This window comes from Schistocerca serialis, chromosome 1 (assembly GCF_023864345.2).
Source record: "Schistocerca serialis cubense isolate TAMUIC-IGC-003099 chromosome 1, iqSchSeri2.2, whole genome shotgun sequence".
Classification (NCBI taxonomy): Eukaryota; Metazoa; Arthropoda; class Insecta; order Orthoptera; family Acrididae; genus Schistocerca; species Schistocerca serialis.
This window is the reverse complement of record NC_064638.1, coordinates 324,421,504-324,449,360: the sequence shown is the minus strand read 5'-3', so window position 1 is coordinate 324,449,360 and position 27,857 is coordinate 324,421,504. Positions and strand designations below refer to the sequence as shown.

The following is a 27,857-nucleotide window of genomic DNA, read 5'->3' as shown; positions in this document are numbered from 1 at the left end:
AGGTTTAACTAGTTCTAAGTTCTAGGGGACTAATGACCTCAGCAGTTGAGTTCCATAGTGCTCAGAGCCATTTGAACCATTTTTGTACAGCCAACTGAACAATTTCTTATTGTTGTATCTACAGTGTTAGAAAACTTCCAGCGTATCTCGTCATTCCTTAGTACTTCCCTATCCCACTTCTTAGTGTACTGATTCTTCCTGACTAATGTCTTGATCTTCAGCTTACTCTCCGTCACTGCTGTATTGTGATCCGAGTCTATATCTGCTCCTGAGTACGTCTGCTCCTGTATCAGATTTCTGAATCTCTGTCTGACCATAATGTAATGTAACTGAAATCTTCCCGTATCACCCGGCCTTTTCCAAGTAAACCTCCTCCTCTTGTGATTCTTGAACAAAGTATTCGCTATTAGTAGCTGAAACTTGTTTCAGAACTTAATTAGTTTTCCTCCTCTCTCATTCCTTGTCCCAAGCCCATATTCTCCTGTAACCTTCTCTTGTACTCCTTCCCCTACAATTGCATTCCAGTCCACCATGACTGTTAAATTTTCATCTCTCTTTACGTATTGTATTACGCTTTCAATATCCTTATATACTTTCTCTATCTCTTCATCTTCAGCTTCCGACGTCGGCATGTATACCTGAATTATCTTTGTTGGTGTGGTTTGGTGTTTGGTCTATTCTGATAAGAAGAACGCTGTCACTGAACTATTCACTGTAACTGTAACTCTGTCCTACCTTCCTATTCATCACGAATAGTACTCTCGTTACATCATTTTCTGCTGGTGTTGATATCACCCTATACTCATCTGACCGGAAACACTTGTCTTTGTTCCATTTCACTTCACTGACCCCTACCATATCTAAGACTGAGCCTCTGCATTTCCCTTTTCAGATTTTCTAGTTTCTCTACCACGTTCAACCTTCTCACATTCCACGCCCCTACTCTTAGAACGTTATGCTTTCGTTGACTGTTGAGTCTTTTTGTCACGGTCACCTGCCCCTTGGCAGTCCCTCCCAGAGATCCGAATGGGGGCTATTCCGGAATCTTTTGCCAATGGAGAGATCATCACGACACAATTCCATGCCACAGCTCCTCTGGATACAAGTTAGGTGTCTTTACTGGCGCACCGATTTCTCACCGTCACGCTGAACTGTTTAATTCATCGCCTGGCGCTGCTGTACACCTGTGGGAAATCACCTGTGTGGAGTACTCGAGTACAGGTGTAGTCTCTGGACGTTTCATCAGGATAGCCATGCTTCCGTGGCCCAAGTAGTAAGGAACGCTCTAATTTGCTCGCGTCGTTACCATATACCACTGATTGCGTCCTATGATAGACGCTGTATTTCTGTATCTTCAAATGTTAGTTGTTTCGACTTAATTTATTTCCTTGTGGACTTTCGTTTCTTTTCCTGGGTATAGGGATCCGGCGTTATGCTAATATTAATGTTTGATTGTCAGTAAATACCGAAACTGTAAAAGTGTTTATTTATTGTTGTTAGGTACAGCAGGAGTGAAACAGCGATGTAGGCTAAACATTATGTTATTGAATATGTATATAGAGCAAGTAATAAAGAAAACCAATAACAAATTCGGAAAAAGAACTACACTTCAGGGACTAGAAAAAAATTTGGTATACCGACAACATTGTAATTCGGTCAGAGACGCCAAAGGACTTGAGAGAGCAGTTGAACGGATAGGATAATTTCTTGAAAAGAGGACGTCAATAAAAGTAGAATAAATGGATGAAATGTTACAATCAGTTAATGTTGGAGGAATTAGATTAAGAAATGAGGCACTAACAGTAATAAACGAGTGTTGCTATTTGGACAGCAAAAAACTGACGATGGCAGAAGTAAGGAGAGTATGAAACGCAACTGGCAATAGGAAAAAAAGCTTTACTGAAAACGAGAATATTTTAATATCTGAATCAAAGAATGGTTCAAGTGGCTCTGAGCACTATGGGACTTATCTTCCAGACTGTAGCGCCTAGAACCGCTCGGCCACTCCGGCCGGCAATATCTGAATCACTTTTACGTGTTCGGAAGCTGTTTCTTTAACTATTTGTCAGGAGTGTGGCGTTATATGGAAGTGATATGCAGATGATCAACAGTACCAACAGGAAGAAAATGGAGGCTTTCGAAATGTGGCATTATAGAAGACTTTCCAAGACGATGTGGCCGGATGAGATAACCAGTGAAGAGGTCCTAATGGTACAGGGAAGAAACCTTTTGGAACGAGTTGATCAAAATAAGTGATAGCTTGGTAGAACACATCACAAGTCATCAAGCAGTTACAGATTTGGTAATGGACGGAAGTGTGGTTGGGAAACGTTGTTCAAATGGTTTAAATGACTCTAAGCACTATGAGACTTAACATCTGATGTCATCAGTCCCCTAGACTTAGAAACTATTTAAACCTAACTAACCTAAGTACATCACAGACATCCATGCCCGAGGCAGGACTCTAGCCTGCTACCCGACGGGAGGCCCTAGCCACACGACATTTCCATTTTTACCGTAGCAACAGTGCGGTTCCGAGAAACGTTGTTGATGGAGACCCAGGACTGTATGTACTAACCAGTTTGAAAGAGATGAAAGTAGCAGTACTTATACAGAGAGGAAGAGACTTGCAGAGGGTACACTAACGTGTAGAGCTGCATCAAACCAGTCTTCGGAATAAAGACCGTGACAGCAATAGTCAGTTAACACACGGAAGCGACAGTCACTTGACAGGTCTGGTCATATAAATATAGTTCGGTAAGACTTAATATGAATCATAATTGAAAAGTATAATTGCACATTTCTCCTGCGTTCAGTAGTACGTGCTGTAATTATCATTTCTGGCATTACTCTGAGTAATCTGAAGACAGGGACATTGTTCTGTGTTGTAGAATTGTAGATATCCTTCTTCATTTTACCTGTCCACGTTCGTAATGTTATGCCGCACATTACGTGATGGAGTCGCGAATCGTGATCTTATTAGGTCGCTGTCAACCGTCAACTAGATTACGACGATGCGTCACGTTAATGGGGAATGTAAATGGCGACCGGGGAACTGCTGTGATACCGCCGTATAGATGCATTTCAGTCCCCACTACATACACCACTGTTTGACAAAGATTCATAGTACGCTAGCGAAGTATTGTGTTCGCGCATCGACGCTTATCGTCCGTCATTTCGGAATAGCACGCTGCCTTCTGGTTCATCTTTAACAGGCTTCCAGGAAGTGGTGGAGACAGTGTATTCTTATTTCGAGGAATGCTTCAGGAATTAAAATCATTGCCAAGCAGGCAAAACGAATGTAAATAATAGAATGAAAAAATATGAAAGTAATGTAGTAGAAAGACAGGGGATCATTAGCTAAAATAATCAGTTCTGTCGGAGGAATCTACGAATAAAATGCTTTGTCTGTTGTGTACTGTTACATAGTGCAGAAAAACTCGACTCTGAAGGAGAAGCATACGAAAACGCAGCAAACTTGTGAAATGGCAGGTGTGCCAGAAAGGGGCTACTGGACTGCGTTTATTATAACAGGAGATGACATGACAAAACCATTCTTGAATTACATTCAGAGGGAAGAGAAAGCAAGAAATCGAAAAAAAACTTGTTGGATGATCTAAAGGAATTCAAGAGATATAGGGAACTGAAAAAGGACACTGTGGGTTTCAAGTAATAGAGACAGCAAGGATCTGCTGCCAGAGTTGAAAATCAATGACAATATGAATAGCTCACTCCTACTGTTCGGCAGGCGGTGAAATGAATCACGATGAAAAGTGCGACGAAGTGCTTAATACATGACACTGCCTATGTCTGTCACGTTGTTTAAATTAGTGCCGGAATAGTTTCGGACGACTACCGTTGTACCTGGTGCCTACAAATGCTTCTATTGCCACACTGGCTGTCTCCCATTGCAGTAGTCGGCGATTAGTGTCTCCGTCTATCGCTGTAGACACAGGACTTAATAGGTGCAAAGGCGATGGAGACAACAATGGGAAATGAATTAACTGTTTCTCAAGACCCATCGAGCCAAGAGTAAATTAGCCACCGGCGGTACTACAGAATCGCAAAGGGTTGAGGTCGTGACCAGTATCTGAATGTCGTGATTAGAGCCAGTGGAAGCACAGTATTCAGCAACCATAGATTTGTTCAGCTGTAGACGCCGAGTGTGAGGCTGTTCTTTGTAAAGGCTATGTACCATTGCAGCAATATCTGCACGTCTTGTTCTTGTATTTTATCAATACTTATTGCTTCACATGGGGTTTGGCTGCAGCTATGTCAGGAAATCGAGTCAAATAATAATCCAGCTCTTAGAATTACAGGAAAAACATTTCTTATTGCAGACAAATGACCGCACAGTACGTTCTCAGGTGTGTCAATTTATAATGAACGAAATATAGCGTGGTCAATTGCTTGAGACTAGAAATCATTTGTAATACCGTGTATTATATAGGGTGTCCGGGTTAAAAATATAATAATACGCACATAAAAAAAAGTTTTGCATTACCTCGGTCCCGAGAGTTACCGAACCTGTACAGAAAATTGGAATAGAGATCAACATAAACATCATTTCCGCTCTTTTTATCGCTCGTGATAACCACACATCGCATGTCGTACCACCAAACAGCGAGACCTTCAGAGGTGTTGGTCTAGATTGCTGTACACACTCTATCGACACATGCCTGGGATGTAATGAAAAGGGCTGTTTATGGACGACGTGACCCACCAACCACTCTGAGGGATCTACGCTGAATCGCTGTTGAAGAGTTGGTCAATCTGGACCAACAGTGCCTTGAGGAACTTGTAGATAGTATGCAACGACGAATACAGGCATCCATCAATGCAACAGGACGTGCTACTGGGTACTTCCTGTATTCGTCGTGGCATACTATCCACAAGTTCCTCAAGACACTGTTGGTCCAGACAGTCCAACTCCTCAACAGCGATTCAGCGCAGATCCCTCAAAGTGATTGGTGGGTCACGTCGTCCATAAACAGCCTTTTTAAATCTATTCCAGGCATGTGTTTATAGGGTTCATGTCTGGAGAACGTGCTGGTCACTCTAGTCGAGCGCTGTCGTTATCCTGAAGGAAGTCATTCACAAGATGCGCACGATGGGGCCGCGAATTGTCATCCATGAAGACGAATGCGTCGCCAATATACTGCCGATACGGTTGCACTGTCGGTCGGAGGATGGCATTCACTTATCGTACAGCCGTTACGGCGCCTTCCATGACCACCAGCGGCGTACATCGGTCCCACATAATGCCATCCCAAAACAGCTGGGAACCTCCACCTTGCTGCACTCGTTGGACAGTGTGTCTAAGGTGTTTAGCCTGACCGGGTTGCCTCCAAACACGTCTCCGACGGTTCTCTGGTTGAAGGCATATGTGACACTCATCGGTGAAGAGAACGTGATGCGAATCCCGAGCGGTCCATTCGGCATGTTGTTGGGCCCATCTGTACCGCGCTGCATTTTGTCGTGGACGCATAGATGGACCTCGTCAAGGACGTCGGGAGTGAAGTTTCGCATCATGCAGCCTATTGCGCACAGTTTGAGTCGTAACACGTCGTCCTGCGGCTGCACGAAAAGTATTATTCAACATGATGGCGTTGCCGTCAAGGTTCCTGCGAGCCATAATCCGTAGGTAGCGGTCATACACTGCAGCAATAGCCCTTGGGCGGCCTGAGCGAGGCATGTCATCGAGCACTGCTGTCTCTCTGTATCTCCTCCATGTACGAACATCGCTTTTGTTCGCTCCGAGACGCCTGGACACTTCCATTGTTGAGAGCCCTTCCTGGCACAAAGCAACTATGTGGACGCGGTCGAACCGCGGTATTGACCCTGTAAGCATGGTTGAACTACAGACAACACGAGCCATGTACCTCCTTTCTGGTTGGAAAGACTGGAACTGATCGGCTGTCGGACCCCTCCGTCTAACAGGCGCTGCTTATGCATGGTTGTTTAAATCTTTGGGCGGGTTTACTGACTTCTCTGAACAGTCAAAGGGACTGAGTCTGTTACAAAATATCGACAGTCAGCGTCTATCTTCAGGAATTCTGGGAACCGGGGTGATGCAAAACTTTTTTTGATGTGTATATGAAATGTAATAACTTGAGACGTTATTGAGATATTTATTGGCGATTTCCTTTTGCAATATGGTAACTGAAAATCTTTTTTTGTGTTTGTTTGCTGTAGTTAGTACCAGGTGGGCATGCGCGTAACTGTTTTTTTCACGTAAACACGAGTTAGTCGCCACGTATGCTCCACAGCAGGAGGTGTTCTGAATGCTTTCTCTGGAGGAGGTGAAGTTTGTTACACGGGTACGACGACTATTTCGTTCGCCTCAGTAGCTGCGCCGTCAGCTTTGGCGTTTGCTAACCGACGGGCCCTAGGTTTGATTCCAGGCCTGGTAGGAGATTTTCTGGGTGGTTGGGTGTTGTATTATCGTTACGTCCTTATTTTCATCTTCATAATTAACTTTTCACTATCGAGGTGTCCTTATGGGCACGTGCCCAAAGCCAATAATAATAAAATAAACATCTTCGTTTTCGGCGTAAGTAAGGACCACAGCCAACTGACGATGTTCCCCTTACGTAACATTCAAGAAATGGTACATATGGCTTAGGGAAACTAGCAGTTTGCTTTCAATATCGGACCACCACTTCAAGCACGCAGTTAGAGAGGGTACTGTTGAATTAATTCGTTCATCCTTCGAGTGGAGACCTCGTAAGTCAATCCGACGAGCAAGTAGGCGGTTACAGTTATCTAGTTCGACAGTACGCGATGTCACCCACGACACAAAATCAAGCATGACGGCAGGCCGCGACTGAAGGTATTTGCGGAGACAAATAGGACAAAACTGGATGAAAACGAGGCATTCCTCGATTTCACTGTCTCGGACGAGGCTACCTGCGTCACTTTCGGGATGGTAAACACGCACAGTTACCACATATGCGGAACTGAACGCCCCCCCCCCTCCCGCCCCCATCGGCCCTCCAACGCAGTGATAGAGTGCGAGAGTAACTCCCCGCCAGTGAATATGTGCTGTGGATTGTTAAAGGGCAGGGTTCTAGATCTAGTCTTCTTCGGGGAGCCAACACTTAATGCAACAACATACGTATACATGTTGGAGCTGTACGCTGTGCCACAACTCCCTCGTGACGTGATCTTTCAACAAGATGGCACATCGTGTCACTTTGCGAACATTGTGAGGGATTTCTTGGATCACCATTTCCCAGATATCTAATTGGGACAGATAGTTCATCGATTGCTTGGCTCCTTAAATACCCAGACATTACGCCACTTGATTGCTTCTGTGGGGGCACCAGTTCGTGATCTACCAGACCTGCGCTGTCGCATTCGTGCAGCTGTCGTAAATGTCACGTCTGCAATGCTGCAAAACACTTGGATGGTTCAAATGGTTCAAATGGCTCTGAGCACTATGCGACTTAACTTCTGAGGTCATCAGTCGCCTAGAACTTAGAACTAATTAAACCTAACTAACCTAAGGACATCACACACATCCATGCCCGAGGCAGGATTCGAACCTGCGACCGTAGCTGTCGCTCGGTTCCAGACTGTAGCGCCTAGAACCGCACGGCCACTCCGGCTGGCAAACACTTGGACAGAAGTGGAATAGAGATTACATGCCTGTCGCGCCACTGGGCTAACCCGGGTGTTCTCACTTTCTGAGACGAGCAAAACACTCTCAACGTTTTGATTAAAGCTAGGATTAAAGCCACACTGAAATTTAGCTCTTGTAAACACCAATAATCTTATATACGTTCTTCTATTAAACTTATTAGTCAACAGAAGTTCATGACGATAAACACCACTTCTCAAATTAAAACAAGACTCGTTAAATTTATAAATGGATTATTCTGAAATGAATCTATGATGCACAACAAATTATGATTTTTTTTCTTTTTTTAGCGTCAGCATCTATCATCAACTTGTGCGTCTCCCTGAATGACGCTACATCTTCGCGGAACGTTAATTGTCAGCAGATATGTTCTCTATCATTTATTCACTGTGGAAAGCACCAACAGAATACTTGTTATTCTTTCTGAGAATACATGTGTTACTTTAACCAACATACCGAAAACTGATGCCTTTTGAATGCTTCTGTTATTAGATACACATCCACCAATAAACGTCTTATTGACCTGGTATGTGTGAAGACGTCTATACAAAACTAGAGTAAAACTCTGATACGTTTAAAAAACGCTGTGTGCAGTATTTAGAGGGCCTACATTCATTTAACAAAGTATTTTGTAAATACATAGCGCAACACATAACACCAAGCTGGAAGCATCCTCGGTTTTGACAGAGGAAGGATTTTCGATGGGAGGTAGATCTTCGTGATCTACAGGTACCTGGAAGCCTTGTGGAACCAGAAGTTTTCCTCGAGGATAGACCCATCATTTTTCCGGCATTTTCCCGTGATATCAGTATTTTCTCTTTTGTGGCCGAAAATCTTGCAGCCATTTTTCTATATCACTCGACGTAGGTAGAACACAGTTTATGATCAATGATACTGGCGGTGACGCAGAAACCGTTGGAACAAATAACCCGTTCTTGTGGTCGATGACGGCGGATGTGTGGCAAACAACAGCCTTGATCGCAGAATTGATTTTATTGCTTTATTTATTCATGACGCGCGTTCCGCCTAATACAAGGCATCTTCAGATTGAACAAACCAGTGTTGGTAAGTGGGTTTTGAATGCCATGACTAGAGCACTGCAAAAAATAGACTGCCATGGTCATATATAGTAAAATAAATCGAAGCAAGTATTTGCTGATGTCATATCTTAAAAGTGTAACACCCGATAATAGTGCAGGTCTGCGTAGCGTAGACCATGGATACAATGCAGGATCAGTCCCGTACATGCGAATGCTTGCCTTATTTTTACTGGAGACGGCAATATACGTCGCTCAATTCTACTGAGTAGGTTTCAATGTGTCACATATGACATAGCTGGTATATAAGTACGTCACAGATAAAACGTATGTTTCAAAGTATAAAAAACCACAGAGCTATTCAGTGGAAGCTGAAAATTCACTGTGGTTTTGTGAGGTGGTTCGTTATTGAAATCGAGAGGCAGATATCAGACTTGCATACAGAGGCTTAAAAAATTTCTGTGAGAGTAAAGGCGTGGTATGAGAGAACTCTCGAAGTGGAAGTTCTTCGATTGTCTCCTAGTTGTATTTCCACTGATTTCTTCACTACAGAATCCGAAACTGATGAGGCTCGGTTTAGTATCTGAATGTTATCATAATTCATGGAATCATTGATGATAAACAGTGCACAATCGCCACAAATTTGTTCGGCCGTCAATGGCGAGTGTCCTGTCGGTATTGGACGCGCAGTTCTTCCACAGTGCCTGATAATATACTCACGGAAAACATCGCAACACCGAAAATAATTAAGGGAGAATAATGAAATTTCGGGAATACATTTGTATAGGTAACATATTTAAGTGGTTAACGTAGCAAAGTCACAGGTCCGAGATACTAATAAATTATTAATCGATGTAACCGACGGAATGTTGAATCCAAACATGCAAACGTGCGTGCATTGCGTTGTACAGCTGTCAGATGCAAAGTTGTGGGATGCAGTTCTATGGCTGTTACACTTGGTCGGTTAATATAGGGACGATTAATGCTGCTTGCGTATGACGCTGAGTTGTCGTCCGAAGATGCCCCATACGTACGCGATAGGAGACAGATCTGATGATCAAGCAGGCCAAGGCAACATGTCGACACTCTGTAGAGCACGTTGGATTACAACAGTGGTATGTGGGCAAGCGTTATCCTGTTGGAAAACACCCCAAGTGATGCTTTTCATGAATGGCAGCACAACAGCTGGAATCACCAGAGTGACGTACAATTTTGCAGTCAGGATGCGTGGGATGATCAGAAGAGTACTCCTGCTGTCATACGAAGTCGCACCCCAGACCATAACTCTAGTGTGCCTAGCATGGAGACAGGTTGTTTTCAGGATCTCGACCGCCTTCCTCCTAACAAACTCACGGCCATTACTGACATCGAGGCAGAACCACCTATCATCAGAAAACAACGGATCTCCGCCAATGAGCTCTCGCTTGACACTAATGAACTTACAGATGGCGGTGGTTTGGGGTTAGTGGAATGCACGCCGCAGGGCTCGGAGCTGCCCTTGAAGTAACCGATTTGTAACTTTTCGTCACGTCACTGTAGTGCCAACTGCTGCTCAAATTGCTACTGCAAATGCAGTAAGATACGCCAAAGACACACATCAAACACGATGGTCTTCCCTCTCGTTAGCGCCATATGGCCGTCCGCAGAGCAGTCTTCTTGTGATCGTACATTTTCGTGACTACCGCTTCTAGGAATCATATACAGCCGTTACATTCCTCTCAAGTCTTGCTGGAATATTACAGAAGGAAAAATCGGGCTTCTCGTTCAAATTCAGTATGGTGCTGATGATGGCGTCTTTTTCGCCTTAACGGCATTCTTGACTAAGATTAACTCGCCACGTCCAGTCCTAAAGGTAACTAACTGTCACGACCGTTATATCGTGTATGTATCCTCATAATGGCACTCTTACGCGACTGTCGCGAAGTTTGAATAGAACACGTCTAACAACTTTCGTTTGTGTCTCATAACTCCTTCATGGTGCTGCGATTTTGGTTTCGTCAGTGTATTTAGCACGATAGCACAGAATTTTATCAATTCGTTCCTTCACAATCACCAGAAGAGCTGCGTTATTGATATGTAAATGGAACAACACTTTCACTTAATCTTTCATTGTGAGTCAGGCTATTTTAGAAAAAAATTACTTATTTTCAATAAGGGAAAGCTGACCACAGATTTCGACATACCTCTCATCTTTCTGTGATTTTTGCAGCAACTTTTGTCCATCTGAGAAATTAGCACTTTGTTCTTGTCATCTATTAAAAATAACAATTCCGTAAAAACAGTGCAGTAGGAATCTGAACTTAGCCTAATTAATAGTGGTCACTGAACAGTTAATGAAGGTTTCAAAACAGTTTCCCGATGTACGTGGGGGAGTTGGAAAATAAGTCTCCCCTGTCGAATGTGGTCAAAGTTGTGCGTGAAAGGAAAAAAAAGAGAATGAGACATTAAAGATAAGACAAATCTTTATTTTTCTACATAATTTCCAAGTACATTGAGACATTTGTCATACCGCTTTATAAGCTTCAAAAAGCCTTTCAGGAAAAATCTGGTCATTGCATACGGAAGAAGCGTTGAACAGCTTGTTTTACATCAGCTTTTCTGCCAAAGCGCCTTCCGCCGAGAGTCTTCTTCAAAGCAGGAAGCAGATGGAAATCACTTGGTGCGAGATCAGGACTGTAAGGCGATTTGTGTAGGCGCTCCCAACCAAGAGTTGCAATGTGGTTTTGCGTTGCCGTCGCCGTGTGTGGTCCCACATTGTCATCCGACAGCAGAACGCCAGATCTGAGAGGGCCGGCCGCTTTTTCGGCAATCAACTCTTTCAATTTCGGCAGAGTGGCACAGTACCACGCAGCATTGATGGTTGCATCCTTCAGAAAGTCCAGCAGCAGAACTCCATTTGCGTCCCAGAAAACTGTGAGTAGCAGTTTACCTACGGACAGAGTGCTTTTGAACTTCTTTCAGACAGGTGATGACGGATGTTTCCTCTCCATGGATGCAGCCTTCGATTCGGGTGTGTAATAGAGGACCCAAGTTTCATCCTCACCACAATCCGAAACAGAAGGTCATTGCCAGATTCATGGTAACGCACGGGCTGTTCAAGGCTGAACGCCATGCGTTGTTCCATGTGTGTCGGGGTCAGTTGGCGGGGCACCCATCATGGTAACACCTTCCTGTAAAGAGGAATGTCGTGGATGATCTTGTGAGCTCGCTCATGTTCGATTCCAAGTTCTGTCGCTACTCCATCCATGGTGATACGCCGGTTCGCTTTAATCATGTCATCCACCTTCCTGACATTTGCATCTGTAGTGGCCGTGCGCATCCGTCCCGGTCTCGGTATGTCCTGCACGTGCTGACGTCCATCACTGAATTGCTGGCACCATCTCCGCACCAATTGCCTCGACATCACACCTGACCCATACACCTTAACAAGGCAGTTATGAATTTCTGTGCCTGATACTCCGCGTGTCTATTCATAGCGGATGACAGCTCTCACTTCCGCCATTGACCACGACTCCAAAACGCACCTTCTCTGCATAGCTCCGGGAAAAGACTGAGCAGCTGGCCTCTGCTTTGCGCAGGCACTGCGACAGCGCCATCTGGTTGATTGCGGTCGACCTCTACCCAATGGTGTATCGGTGTCTTGCACGTGCGCGTTCACCTGCCATGTCGTCTTTCGCCCATATGACACAACTCTGCCCACAGTCGACAGAGGAAACTTATTTTCCAACTCCCCATCGTATTTACTAATAAATTGGGCGCAACCAATCAACGTCAATACAGAATCCATTTGGTTGGTGGTATTCCGGTGCGACATGCCCATTGCCATCTTGTAAAACTTACTAAATCTGAAGTCATCAATATCCGTTTCTCGTGAACACGGCTTGTACGTGTACTATTTCGTCCAGAAGGCTGTCATGACAGATACAAGGGCCCTGAGAATCAGGATTCTGTGGACCAAAAACCTGCCACAAGGGAGTAATAAGGGTAGTTCGCTAGAGACTCGTGCAGTAAAAGTCATGAAATAATATACAGTCTCTGTTGTCGCACTCCGTGGTGAAATTGATGTTATCGTGAACGGATGTAAGATGCTCTCAGAAGTCCAATAATCTGTCCCCACTGCTGGGTCAAACTATGTGAATTATCTTCGACGCATCGCTACCACACTCTCAAGGGGCAAGCCAGTACTAAACAAAGAAAGGAAAGCTGAAACGTGGAAGGAATGTGTAGTGTGTCCTTATAAGAGAAACTAACGAGGGTTATATTATTGAAATAGAAGAGGAAATTGGTGAAGAATAGATGGGGGATACGAGGGAGGTAAAAAAAAAAAAAAAAAAAAAAAACCAACAAACCTGGAATAACATTGCCGTGGGCGGAGCTTGTCTAGCATGCTTCTGCTACTAGGCATGTAAAGCGCAACTCATTGCATTTCAGTGCCGCCTTTGTTATCCACCTGGCTTGTTCTGTTCATCTGCAATGATTGTTTTTGCTAGCGCTGTTTTGTTCTTGTTTAGTTTTTTATCGTGGCAAGTTTACGTGAACAACGTGCAGCTCTGGAATTTTGTTTTCTGCTAGGTAAAAATGCTGCTGAACTATTTTAACGTTGAAAATAGCTTATCGAGATGATGCTACTGGAAAAACTCAAATTTACGAGTGGTTTGGTAGATTTAAAAATGGCGAGATGTCGATTGATGACAAACCTCGTTCTGGACGTCCACCGGCTGCCCGATTCGACGAATATATTGAAAAAATTCAAGAGCTTGTGCTCATAGATTGTCGACAGACAACTGATCAGCTGTCAGAAATTAGTGGCTTATCTCGGAGTTCGGTTCAGCGAATTTTAAGGGAAGATTTGGGAATGAAATGGGTTGCTGCCAAGTTTGATCCTCGGGTTCTGACTGACAATCAAAAGGAACGTCGAATTGAAACATGTCGTGCTTCGAAACAACAGCTTAAAACTGATCCAGATGTTCTGCCAAAGGTGATGAGTCATGGTACTATGGTACTATGGCTACGACCCAGAAACAAAGCAACAGTCAAGCCAATGGAAGACGTCATCATCACTCCGCCTAAAAAAGTATGCCAAGTCTAACCAAACATCAAAACATTGCTGATTTGCTTTGTTGATGCCAAGGGCGTAGTTACTCAGAGTTTCTTCCCCCGGGTCATACCGACAATCTAATCTTTTATTTGGAAGTTTTAAGAAGATTGCGCAACAGTGTTCGTTAAGAAAGACCTGATTTGTAGCAGACAGGAGACTGTTTCTTCCACCACGACAATGCAGCTGCACACACAGCCAACTCTGTTAGATAGTTTTCGCTAAGAAAGGCTTGGTTCCGCTGCCCCACGCACCTTACTTGCTTGACCTGGTCCCGTGCAACTTTTCCTTATTTCCACGCATGAAAAGGGGCATGAAATTACACCGATTTGACAAATACGAAGAAGTCAAGAAAAAATGAGGGAGTAACTGTCAGCCATTTTTAAAGATGACTACAAAAATGTTTCTAACTGTGGAAGCAGCAGTGGGACGAAGTGTTAGTGGCAGTGGAGACTATTTTGAAGAGGGTAAGGTTGTTTTTGCATACAATTTGAAAATATATAGCTTTTAAAAATAATTCCGGTTTTTTGGGTACTCCCTCGTGTGTGACTGCGAGAAGAGTTCAACAGAGCATTGAAAGACCTAAGTAGAAACAAGACCCTTTAAATAGACGACATACCCGCAAAATTATTGACAAATTGTTTCACCTGATGTGCAGCACATGTGAGACAGGGCGATATACCCTCAAACGTCTAGAAGAACGTAATAATTCCAGTTACAGAGAAAGCAGTTGCTGACAAGTGTGAATACTACCGAGCCATCAGTTTAATTAGTCATGCTGTAAAATATGACTGAATTATTTAAAGAAGACTGAAAAAATTGACAGAAGCCGACCTCAGAGAAGATCAGTTTCGATTCCGGAGAAATGTGAGAACATACTGAGGCAATACTAACGCAACGACTTATCCTAAAAGACAGACTGAAACAAGGCAGAATAGAATTTGTAACAGTGTTACATGAAGTGAGACTTGGTTATCGCCTATCCCCGAAATTTTTCAGTTTGTACATAGAACAATACGCGAAGAAATCCAAGGTGATTTTTGGAAAGGAATTTAAAGTTCAGGGAGAACAAATAAAAATTTTACGGTTTGCCGATGTCCTTGTATTTCTGTCAGACGCTGCAATTGATTTCTAAGAGCAGTTGAATGGAATAGGTCATGTCTTGAAAAACAACTTACAAGATGGACATGAGCAAAAGTAAAGCAAGGGTAATGGAACGTAGTCGAATTAAATCAGGCGATGATGAGAAAATCAACTGGGGCAGCTAAATAACTTATGATGGCCGAAGCAGAGAGGATATAAAGTGCAGACTGCCAATACCAAGAAAAGCATTTCTGAAAAAGAGGAATTTGTTAATATCTAATATAAGTTTATGCGTCTGGAAGTCTGTACCGAAGGTGCTTTTCTGGAGTGTAGCCTTGTATGGTACCGAAACGTGGACGATAAGCAAGCAGTAGAGATTTTTGAAATGTGGTACTACATAAGCATGCTGAAGATTAGGTGGGTCGGTCGTACAACAAACGAAGAGATACAAAATCGAACTGGGGAAAGAAGAAATTTATGGCACAACTTACTTAAATGAAGGAATCGGAACTTAGGTGACATCCAGAGGCAACGAGCAATTGTCAATTTGGTAAAGGAAATAAGTTAAGAGGTAAAAATTGTAGACGGAGACGAAAGCTTGAATACGGTATTCAGGTTCACACGGACATAGCTTGCGGTAGCTATGCAGAGGATAGAGTAGCATGGAGAGCTGCATAAGTCTCCAGACTGAAGGCCGCAACAACAACAACAACAACAACAGCAACTACTACTACTACTACTACTACTACTCCTATTGCTCTACGTCTGTTCCGTAATGTCATAGCTAAGGAAGTTTCTAACTTAGAAACCCTAAGATTTAGGATCATGAACGTTATTTTATTAGTCCATTTATCATTCAACGCTACATCACTATTCGCAGTTAAACGCAGTAGATTGTGCACCCACAGTCGAAAGTAAAACTTTCCACATAGAAATTCTAGTTCGCGTGTCTGTCCCGGACGTGTGTACCTGAGCTCATTTTGCAGCATTATCGCCAACCCTCCGCTATCTGGTCGTTATGGTGTATTCACATATTAATAATATTAAGTGGTCGATATGTTAACACATCTCTTTTCCACGACTAGACAAGACCTAGATTCAAAACGAAGTACTGTGAGCTCTAGTAGCGCCGACACTATGTACGACTCATTGTTATTGGTCAGTAGTACGTTTTTCTTTTTTTTGTGTGTATGTGTGTAATTGGCTTGCGGAATTACTCACATAGCTATTAAAATGTTTGTGTATAGTATGTGCTGCATAACTGATAGCAACACTGTGTGATGAACACGCGCTGGGGAGCCGGTGGACGGGGGAAGACATATTCTGTTACTGTCTCTGTTTCCTCTTTGCTCCCTCCAGTCTCCCAAATATAACATAATGTCACCCCAATTGTAAAGTGCCAGAGATGTGAACCAATTTAGTAACAAAACTGTAACTATGTAAGATGTTTTAATACTTCCAATGTAGTAATGTCAAATTATTTCATTACCATAAAACAAATAAAATATTTTAATGTCATCTAAAATTTTGTTAATATTAGTGAATATTACGTTGTTTTAGCATACCGTACAAGAAATTGCAATTCAGAAAAATATAGAATTTTGTGCGGAACTTTGAGAAATGTCTTGCTATTCATTCAAGAACTGCAACAGCACAACTTCGATACAGTTCTAATTTACACAATACAGAATCGAAAAGTGCGCTAACAGTTACCAGTATACAACTGAGCACTACGACTCTAAACACTGGCCTACAAACTACAGCTACGCCAGCCTTTAAATGAAGAGAATGCAGTCTTCCCGCTTCAGTTCGAGGATCGGTTTTTACATTCTTTATTTCTTTACTACAGTGTCTTTCGCCGGCCGCGGTGGCCGGTCGGTTCTAGACGCTTCAGTCCGGAACCGCGCGACTGCTACGGTCGCAGGTTCGAATCCTGCCTCGGGCGTGGATGTGTGTGTTGTCCTTAGTTTAGTTAGGTTCAAGGAGTTTTAAGTTCTAGGGGACTGATGACCTCAGATGTTAAATCACATAGTCTCAGAACCATTTGAACAGAGACTTTTCCTTTCTGATTTGCTTCCCTCAACTTCCTGTAGTTTGCTGGATCTACCTATAGACTCACGAGCCGTTTGTGAAATGTATGTTGTTGACATCAGGTAGGTCAGCCTGTGTACAGGCGTATTTATTTTGCTGCAATGTTACGGTCAGGCAGCATGCACACGCTTATTAGCCTCTCGTAAGCAACTGAAAAGTAACCTCTGTTAAATGTAGCTTGTAACTTTTACGATTTCTTACCTTTTTTGAGACAGTTTTCATGCTACTTCATTCTCCGAAAGTTATTTGTGAAATTTGGAGCTTTACATACGTAAAAATATAAGCAATTGTAATCAAATCCTTGGATACGTGCTCTGGTGAGGGATAAAAGTTAAATAAATTTAAGAAATGTATAAATGCTTGTTAGTACTTAACACTGAAACATACAGGGTGTTCGGTTAGGCATATATGAGGTTGGTGCGCAAGTTCGCAGCATTTTTGTTTTGCATGTTGATACTCCGGTTGCTATGGGGTTATTTACCGATTGTCATTGTGTATTTGTAGTTCGCTGTTGCAGTGTTTACATGTTGTATTTTGTTATTTGTAAATGGTGAGTGTAGCTTTGGACGCTAGAAAATCCAGTGCCAAGTGGAGAGATCGGAACATTTCCTACATATTCTTCTGTTTGAGTTTAACACTGGGGTGACAGCGTCGGAGGCAACCACAAACATCTGCGTATGGGTATAATGACACTGGCCAGAGCAGGGCAAGAGAATATTTTTCTGGTTTTAAAGAGAAACGATTTGACGTTAGTGACTCTCCACGCTCAGGAAGACCTTCGGGATTTGGTGAAGCTCGTTTAAACGAATTAATCCACAATGATCCACGTCAGCGTACTAGGCAACTGGATAATATGATGAACTGTGATCATTCCGCCATGTGCGACATTTGCATGCAATCGAGGAAGTTAAAACATCGGGTGTATGGGTACAGCCAGCTCTACGTCAAACTCACAAAAATCAGCCGGTGACCATACATTATGTGATCAAAAGTATCCGGACACCTCGCTGAAAATGACTTACAAGTTCGTGGCGCCCTCCATCGATAATGCTGGAATTCAGTATGGTGTTGGCTCACTCTTAGCCTTGATGACAGCTTCCCCCCTCGCAGACATTCGTTCAATCAGGTGCTATAAGGTTTGTTGGAGAATTGCGGCCCATTTTTCACGAGTTCTGCACTGAGGAGAGGAATCGATGTTGGTCGGTGAGGCCTGGCACGAAGTTGGAGTTCCAAAACATCCCAAAGGTGTTCTAAAGGATTCAGGTCAGGACTTTGTGCAGGCCAGTCCATGACAGGGATGTTGTTGTCGTGTAAGCACTCTGCCACAGGCCGTGCGTTATTAACGGTGCTCGATCTGGTTGAAAGATGCAATCACCATCCCCGAATTGCGCTTCAACAGTGAGAAGCGATAAAGTGCTTAAATCATCAATGTAGGCCTGTGCTGTGAATAGTGATACGCAGAACAACAAGGGGTGCAAGCCCCCTCCATGAAAAACACGACCACACCATAGTACCACCGCCTCCGAATTTTACTGTTGGCACTACACACATTAGGAGATGACGTTCACCGGGGATTTACCATGCCCACACCCTACCATCGGAGAGCTACATTGTGTACCGTGATTCAACACTCCACAGAACGTTTTGCCACTATTCTATCGCCCAATGTTTACGCTCCCTACATCAAGCGAGGTGTTGTATGGCATTTACCGACGTGATGTGTGGCTTATGAGCAGCCGCTCGATCATGAACTCCAAGTTTTCTCACCTCCCGCCTATCTGTCACAGTACTTGCAGTGGATCGTGATGCAATTTGGAATTCCTGTGTGATGGTCTGGGTATATGTATGCCTATTACACATTACGACTCTCTTCAACTGTCGACGGTCGCTGTCAGTCAACAGACGAGGTTGGCATGTACGCTATTGTGCTGTACGTGTCCCTTCACGTTTCCACTTCACTACCGCATCGGAAACAGTGGACCTAGGGATGTACAGAAGTGTGAAAATCTCTCGCACAGACGTATGACACAAGTGACACCCAATTACCTGACCATGTTCGAAGTCCGTTAGTCCCGCGGAGTGCCCCATTCAGCTCTCTCACGGTATCTAATGACTACTGAAGTCGCTGATCTGGAGTACGTGGCAGTAGGTGGCAACACAGTGCACCGGATACTTTTGATAACACAGTGTATGTGCATTTCTGGCTGCTCGTCGTCGATTGGCTTGTGAACAACACCGACGATTCCTGTCCTGTATGGTTACTAGAAATTGTGTCTTTATGCTAACATAAGGAAAAGAAAGGAATGGTTGAGCTAAAACAAAGCAGTAACACCCATACGAAGACCTGCACGCATCCACTAAAGATAATGCTATGCATTTGGTGGAATAGCTATGGTATAGTGTAGGAATTACTTCCAGTGAGGTGTAACCATCACTGTTGATGTTTACAGTCGACGACTAATGCACCATGCAGACCCAATCCATAAACAACGACCAGGAAGACAGTGTGAAGTGATGATGCCTCACGATAACGCCCACTGGTATTCTACTAGACAGACAAAACAGCATGCAGGAGATGGGTTGGGAAGTTATTCCGCACCCACATTATTCACCTGATTTTACGCCCTCATATTTTCTCCTTTTCCGCTCTCTGTCGAACAGTCTTCAAGGAATTTGCTTTCTGGAAAAAAATGAGCTCCGAACATGGAACGACGAGTTCTTCGCCTCAAAACCACGTGATTTCTAGAGTCGCGGAATCTGGAAGTTACCGCAGCGTTGGCAGACTGTTGTAAATACTGAAGGAGTATATATTATTGATGACTAAAGTATCTGTTATTTGTATCTGCTGTGTTTATTAAACACGTGGGAAAAGGCTGCCAAGTTGTGCGCCAACCCAATAATAACATAAAACGCAGTAATTCGACATGTAATTCAGACATTTATTAACGGTATTTTCTACAAGTATGGTAACTCAATTTTTTACATATCTATGCACCTCTTTACTCTTAATCTATGTACTGTTGATGCAAAACGTTAGTGTATTAGTTGGCCGACCATTTCTTGTGTATAATTTATAGAGGATATCGGAGGGTGACGCCGTAACATACTCATCCCTGATCTGATATTTGGTGTTGTAACGGTGGAATTCAACAAGACAGGTTTTGAAATGAACCATTCTGGAAATTTGTAGTAAGGTCTTACGGGACAAATTGCTGAGGGCATCGATCCCTAAGCTTACACATCACTTAATCTAAATTAACTAACTTACGCTGAGGACAACACACACACCCATGCCCGAGGGAGGTTCAAAAATGGCTCTGAGCACTATGGGACTTAACAGCTGAGGTCATCAGTCGCCTAGAACTTAGAACTACTTAAACCTAACTAACCTAAGGACGTCACACACATCCATGCCCAAGGCAGGATTCGAACCTGCGACCGTAGCGGTCGCGCGGTTCCAGACTATAGCGCCTAGAACCGCTCGGCCGCGCCGGCCGGCCCCGAGGGAGTACTCGAATTTCCGACGGGACCATTCTGAATGGTTAGAAAACAAGAGTGCTGCTAGGAATGCATAAAGTGGGAAACGTACCAGGTGACGTAGGCTCTTTCACCCCAAGGCACTTGGAACGTCGCCCAACAGTCGTACACGCCTGGCTCCGCTTCCTGGTACGAGAAGATGAACAGCTGTAACAAAGAGAACAAAAGTTTCCGTAAAAAATGAACGTATGAGAAGTACGCACAGTGCGTGCACTTCTACAGTACAGGGTATGAAAACGCAGTACACATGAACATTATCATCTCAAAAATCCGAAGTTATTTTTTCAAATAACTTACAGGAATGCAGTTGGGTGACGCCTCCATACATAATCTTACGTCACCGTGCTACGTTTCCTTCAGTTATTTACACATTTTATAGGCCGGGAGAAACTCAACTTTCATATAGTTACATAAACAATTTTTGCTTGTTTGCAGATTCATGACTGCAGTTCTGGTACACATTGTAAACCCCGCTCCACAGTATCCTATCGCTTCGCTAGAAAAGACAAAACAAAATGTTGCAACCCGTTGCAAAAGCGGAGAACAGTGCGGCAACTCGCTTTCTGCGTTTGGAGGGGCACAACGCTGCGTGCTGAGTTGCTCCTAGTGAAAGGCAAGAGTGCACCATCACGTGGCACAGTACTTCCAGTATGGGCAAACCAGTCTGAATGACCATGAGATAAGCAGCAACTCTCTGTGCAGAATAGAGTAGTACGGGCTCTGGAGTTACGAGACCGGCGTAACAGAATCCAGCCGATAGCTAAAGAAAAGAAAAAAAAACAAAACAAAAAAAACAAAAAAAAATCAGTCGTAGATCAGTTTTCGACAGTTGTGCCTGTTTGTTTTCCTCTCTCGCACTCCTGAATTCGCGCTGTAACCACAGACTGAGTAGTTCCTCTGCTTGTTTCGCCGACCGCTATCGAGTGGTGCTAGCGACATCCGGAGTGGTTACGAGGCATGTGGCGTTGTCTGGGAAGCTCTCCTTACTGTGTCGTCAGTGGTTCCGATAACAGCGGTGAACAGAGGCTCTACGGTGGGGATGTCGAGTTTTTGACATTTGCCATAGTCCTTGTACGTATTCTGTTTGACTCCGCAGGACGCGGTCGTAATTTAATAGCATGTAGATGGTAAAAGGTTTCATTGTTTCTATAGCTTAGCCGCCGCTGCTTGATGTTTTTAGTTCCTTCGCCACAGTGACGCAACAGGCCAGTGTAGCGTGTCGTTGAGTGGTGCTGATGGTTCCGGTTGTTCGCTGATGTGTTTGTAGATCGTTACACCGATGTCAGCGAAGTTGTTAGTGGTGTTTTTAGTTTACCTGATTTCCCAGAAACTTCACTCAGTTTGAATAAGGGTCTAAATAAGCGAATACATGTCTCAGATGCTAGAGCTGTTGATTCAAAATCGATATATCGATGTGTTCCACAAAAGCTATTGATATATGTAGGTAACATGTATTCCACTCTGTATCTACACATCGATATCGAAATCGTTATATCGAGTGCCGATATTTTTATCTTATATCAAATTTTTTCGCAATTTTCGGTAAATACTTGAAATTGTTTTTTTTAAAGTGTAGTAGAACACAATTTTACTTTCCTGTATGAAAAAGTCCTATTACATTTTGAGCTTTCATCATATCCAGTCCCTCTCTTTGACTGTGTGAAACAAGTATAGGTGGCACTGGTGGGTAAGGGTGGGAGTGGCTGCGGAGTGAATGGGGTAATAAAATTTCCTATGTGAAGAAATATAACACACTAGTTGCGCTAAAAATCAATCTCTAACTCAAGCAGTGTGCTGCTTCTTCACATCGGCATTCTTCAAAAACAGTTGCTAAAAATAATGAACAAAAACTTAAATGACAGGACTGGTCTTTACATTGGGCGGAAATGTGTGGGGGGAAATGGTGACGTAATCGGCGCTCGGCGCTACCAACAGAAACTGGAACGTGTAACATCGCCACGAAATTTTGATACTGCAACTGCTAGGTCGCTGGCGTTGGCAGAAAAGAGAAAGAGAGAAAAAAAAATATCGGGGGACTTGACATGAAGTGTCCCGAAGACGTCTGATACGTGATGAAACCGTACGACAGACCCATTGAACACCTTTTATTGGGCTACTTACATGCAGTTACCATTGTTAACAAAGTGGTAGCCGACCGCTGTCGCCGAGTGGTTCTAGGCGCTTCAGTCCGGAACAGCGCTGCTGCTACGGTCGCAAGTTCGAATCCTGCCTCGGGCAGGGATGTGTTTGAAGTCCTTATCTTAGTTAGGTTTAAGTAGTTCTACGTCTAGGTGACCGATGAGCTCAGATGTTAAGTCCCATTGTGCTTAGAGCCATTTCAACCATTTGAACAAAGTGGTTATCGCCAAGAATGAACGTGCATCGTGTTCCTTTGAATTCTTGCGCTAAGGGGGATAGGCACGTTGCTAGCTTGTTGGTGAACAGAACATCTAATAATCAACACTTAAATATACAGCTCCAAAACTGGCAGTATATTTACAATGTGCAGCCTTTTTTTTATTCCCCAGTACTTCGTTATTTATTCTGTATACATGTCGTTATATCGATATTACTTTTAATATTCTGAATGCCGATAAAGACATTTTTTTGAATATTGATACATCGGACTCCCGACATTTTTAAAAATATCGACATTCGTAGCATGTACTCCACCGTCTCTGAGAAAACGACGGTCAAAGTTTTCGAGGAATTTTATGTGCACTTCAGCGCACAAATAGTTCATTCGTAACGGTAGCACAGCGGCTAGCGTCACGACCCTTATAGGAAACCCGATTTTTGTTGTTTTCATTTAACTACTCATGTTCAAAAAATGGTTCAAATGGCTCTGAGCATTATTAGACTTAACATCTGTCAATTGAAGTCACATTACCCACAATTGATTCACATACAACGAGATTTAAAGAGCAAGTATTTTCTAACTTCATTAATCTAACATAAATGCAAATCATGAAATTAAATATAGCTGCGTTAACAAATCTTAGAAACATTACAAAGTGAAATATCTAACTGGTCTTTTTATCGAAACGGTTCAAATGGCTCTAAGGACTATGCGACTTAACGTCTGAGATCATCAGTCCCCTAGAACTTAGAACTACTTAAACCTAACTAATCTAAGGACATCACAAACATCCATGCCCGAGGAGGATTCGAACCTGCGACCGCAGCGGTCGCGCGGTTCCAGCTGTAGCGCCTACAACCCCTCGGCCACTCCAGCCGGCAACTACTCATGTCAGTAGAAGATTACTACACGAATGTTTTCCACTGTATATTGAAATAAAGTTGCCCTTATCGTCTATTAATAGTATGTGTGGCGAACAAATTTAAAAAAAAAGTTACATGTGTGATGTCTGTTCTTTTGGATATGTCCGAATATAATTGTTTCGAGTTGATGGCCAAGAAATCCACACTCTTTAGTGCGGATGCACATTTATGTTCGAACTCCAGCGAGAATCTAAAACTAGCGAGCGTGAAGGACATGGACAGGAACTACGGACAGTTGACCCTGGAGGGGAGCGTGGGTCGCTCGGGAACCGTGCCGAGATAGTAACGCCCACTGGCGGCGAACACTACGGGTGCGTAGCGCAGTGCTTACGGCAACTGCCAAGTAAGCATGATATCAGAGGTACGAATCCCGATCTGGCACACATATTCACCCGTCCCCGCCGATTCAGCACTAAATCCGATTTAGCTGATGTCAGTTCCTTTCCTTTCTCTCGCGAAAGGAGGTGTTTGAAATTGTTTTCGGTGAAGTTCCTGTGATGTATCTTGATCCATCAACTGCAAGCGACAGTTTTCGGAAAAGTGATCTGTTATGCGTGAAATCTTCAGCAGTGTTAATGACGTGAGATTCATAGGAAGAAATGTCACTGTGGCAGTCCTGCGTCGGGCCATGGATGTGTGTGCTGTCCTTATGTTAGTTAAGCTTAAGTAGTTCTAAGTCTAGGGGACTGATGACCTCAGACGTTAAGTCGCATAGTGCTTAGAGCCGTTTGAACCGTTTCGATAAAAAGACTAGTTAGATATTTCACTTTGTAATGTTTCTAAGATTTGTTAACACAGCTATATTTAATTTGATGATTTGCATTCATGTTAGATTAATAAAGTTAGATAATACTTGCTCTTTAAATCTCATTGTATGTGAATCAATTGTGGGTAATGTGACTTCAATTGACAGATGTTTTTGAAAAGACAAACTTAACTTGCAATATAATTTTGCAAAAAAAAAAAACCTCAGTGCTAGCAATTCACCACAATCAGTACCGCCTCCGTGTCCAGGTGATATATTTTTTCAAGGAAGTTCGAATTTCTTAAATGTTCTCGTTTATCAGCCAAGAGAATTTCATGTGCATTTCAAGTATTATGACCAGCATTGCACACTGCTGGGCTTGTCTGTATTTTTTTAATGAGAGACCAGAATATATCGCGTTCCCACCGTTGATGATCTAGAGGTAAGATAAATTAATCTATATTTTATGTTTACAGGGACCAAAGTTATCAATTTTGAACAGGGCCAGATGATTCAGTGCCTAAGGGGCTGAATGTATTTTGCACTGATTGTATTTCTTTACTAGTATTGTGAGTTGCATTGCCCAATCAATTCATGTAAAATTTTGCTAACAATAACACAGAGTAAGCACACCACTTGTACTTACAACACGAAACACGACAATTCGAGTTTTGTACTCATTCCACAGGTCAGACTTTCATTCAACATAATCGAAAAGAAATAATCTTTTTAAAAGAAAGTTACAATCTGGTTACGGTGGTACGCTCGCATTGATGGGTGGTTAACCCACACCACATAACTGGTCTGATTATTCTGCGGTGTGCTCGGCGGACGGGCGCCACACACGCGAAAACTTACTGCTGTGCGATTTATTTAGCCAAGGCGGCGAAGCCGACCTGTTATCCTGAAGGTGCGTTTACACCTGTGCGCCTTACAGCTCGTCCCAGCGCGGCTGTAGCTTGCCCCACACCCAAATAGAGGCGCTCACTGCAAACACAGGTGGGAATGGAATCACTCTCACGCGCATGTTGGGGAAGAGGCATGCACCTACACGCGTGCCTCCACTTGCGTGTTTGGCAAGCTGCAACCGCACGGCGACTGACCGCAAGGCGCACAGGTGTGAACACACCTTAAGCAGCTTGTGGATCTGCTGGGTCACCACATTGCGCTGGCGGTGCGCAATGTCGACCGAGCAATTCTGTGCGACGCAGTCTTCAGGGGGAACGACGGGGTGGCGGACAAAAATATTGCTGAAAATCACTATTTTCTTTCTCCGTCCTGGAATACAGTAGGCAGATGGGGTTCGCTTCAACGAATATCACATACGTTAAAGTTTTTATTGATATTTTTTTATTGGAAAATATTAATATCTTCACTGGGTAATTGGGATTTTCCCGAGGCAACTCTGAAAGGAGGTAGATCGACGATTGTCGCTGTAACTCCTGTTGTGGTTATTTGAAACCTGAAATTAACTTATCGTCCTGATCTGTGCAGATGTAATCGTAGTTCATCGTAGAGAGCTGCAAAATTTTTTTGGCGAAATTATAGATATTTGAACAAATGACCATTTTTGGATCCTCCCTTTTGGCCGAAAAATAAAACCAAAATCAACATAAAAAAATCGGCTATGGTGAATCGAAGAGAATTCAGTTAACTTCAAGGGAGACCAAAAATCATTAAAATCGGATGAGAATTGTAGCGTGGGCGACGACAACCATGTCGAAATACATGGTTTTGAGAAAAACGCGTATAAAGTTTGGCAAGTATTTGTGATAGAAAGAAAAGGACAATGCTTCAATCTTACAAGATACCATCGATGCCTGGTCCATAATAACTGTCGCTCCGGCTAGTGGTTGGCCGCTTTCTGCTACTTTGACCTGATAAGATCTTATTTTCGACCTCGAAGCCCTTCTCGTCGCTCAGCGCATCGTCGCCGGGGTCTCTATCTTCACAGAATCGGCGCGTTCCATCGCCGATTACGATTTCAAGAGCATTTGCCACGTGCATTAATGACACGTGGATTATTAAGTATGACCTACGATGAATAGACATACGACCAAATGTGAAGCAATGTTGATAGCCAAGCTTCGGCTGGATGTTACTTTTGGAGCGTACGCATTTTGAGAAAGACCGACCAAACAACGCCCCAGCAAATCAGGTTTATTCAAACCGGTATAAATGGGGGTGATGTCATCGGTATGACTTGTGACAACCAGTTCTCTAACGCCGAGGCGTGTCGTGCACGCTTGGTTTCAAACGCTTGCAGAATCGTTACTTTTCTGAGTTCGCGCGTAATGTTTTGGGTAATAATTCTTCAATGTACAGGGTTATTACAAATGATTGAAGCGATTTCACAGCTCTACAATAACTTTATTATCTGAGATATTTTCACAATGCTTTGCACACACATACAAAAACTCAAAAAGTTTTTTTAGGCATTCACAAATGTTCGACATGTGCCCCTTTAGTGATTCGGCAGACATCAAGCCGATAATGAAGTTCCTCCCACACTCCCATCAATGAGTTCGAAAGCATAGTTGATGCGAGCTCGCAGTTCTGGTACGTTTCTTGGTAGAGGAGGTTTAAACACTGAATCTTTCACATAACCCCACAGAAAGAAACTGCATGGGGTTAAGTCGGGAGAGCGTGGAGGCCATGACATGAATTGCTGATCATGATCTCCACCACGACCGATCCATTGGTTTTCCAATCTCCTGTTTAAGAAATGCCGAACATCATGATGGAAGTGCGGTGGAGCACCATCCTGTGGTACGTTTAGCTCCCTGTTTGCTTTATTCGTCGACTTCCGCGGGCTACGCGTGAAACTTGCCCGCACGCGTTCAACCGTTTCTTCGCTCACTGCAGGCCGACCCGTTGATTTCCCCTTACAGAGGCATCCAGAAGCTTTAAACTGCGCATACCATCGCCGAATGGAGTTAGCAGTTGGTGGATCTTTGTTGAACTTCGTATTGAAGTGTCGTTGCACTGTTATGACTGACTGATGTGAGTGCATTTCAAGCACGACGTACGCTTTCTCGGCTCCTGTCGCCATTTTGTCTCACTGCGCTCTCGAGCGCTCTGGCGGCAGAAACCTGAAGTGCGGCTTCAGCCGAACAAAACTTTATGAGTTTTTCTACGTATCTGCAGTGTGTCGTGACCATATGTCAATGAATGGAGCTACAGTGAATTTATGAAATCGTTTCAATAATTTGCAATAGCCCTGTATGTACATTCGAATACCGTAATAAAAAACTTTAGAGTTTTTTCGACTGCCACCTGAAGTTGGCGTTATCATCTTGATGTTTTGTTGTATTTTAAACAGACCTAAGGTCTTATTTGAACAGT

General features: G+C 43.4%; 1 protein-coding gene across 1 annotated transcript in view; it reads right to left on the bottom strand.

Annotated features, from left to right (window-relative positions):
• The window catches only part of LOC126470626 (vasopressin V2 receptor-like), a 198,795-nt gene that overhangs the window by 24,425 nt on the left and 146,513 nt on the right, over positions 1-27,857 (bottom strand). Inside the window, exon 4 of the mRNA XM_050098635.1 lies at positions 20,538-20,632. Within this exon, the coding sequence (XP_049954592.1) occupies positions 20,538-20,632 (95 nt within the window). The remainder of the gene's footprint in view (positions 1-20,537; positions 20,633-27,857) is intronic.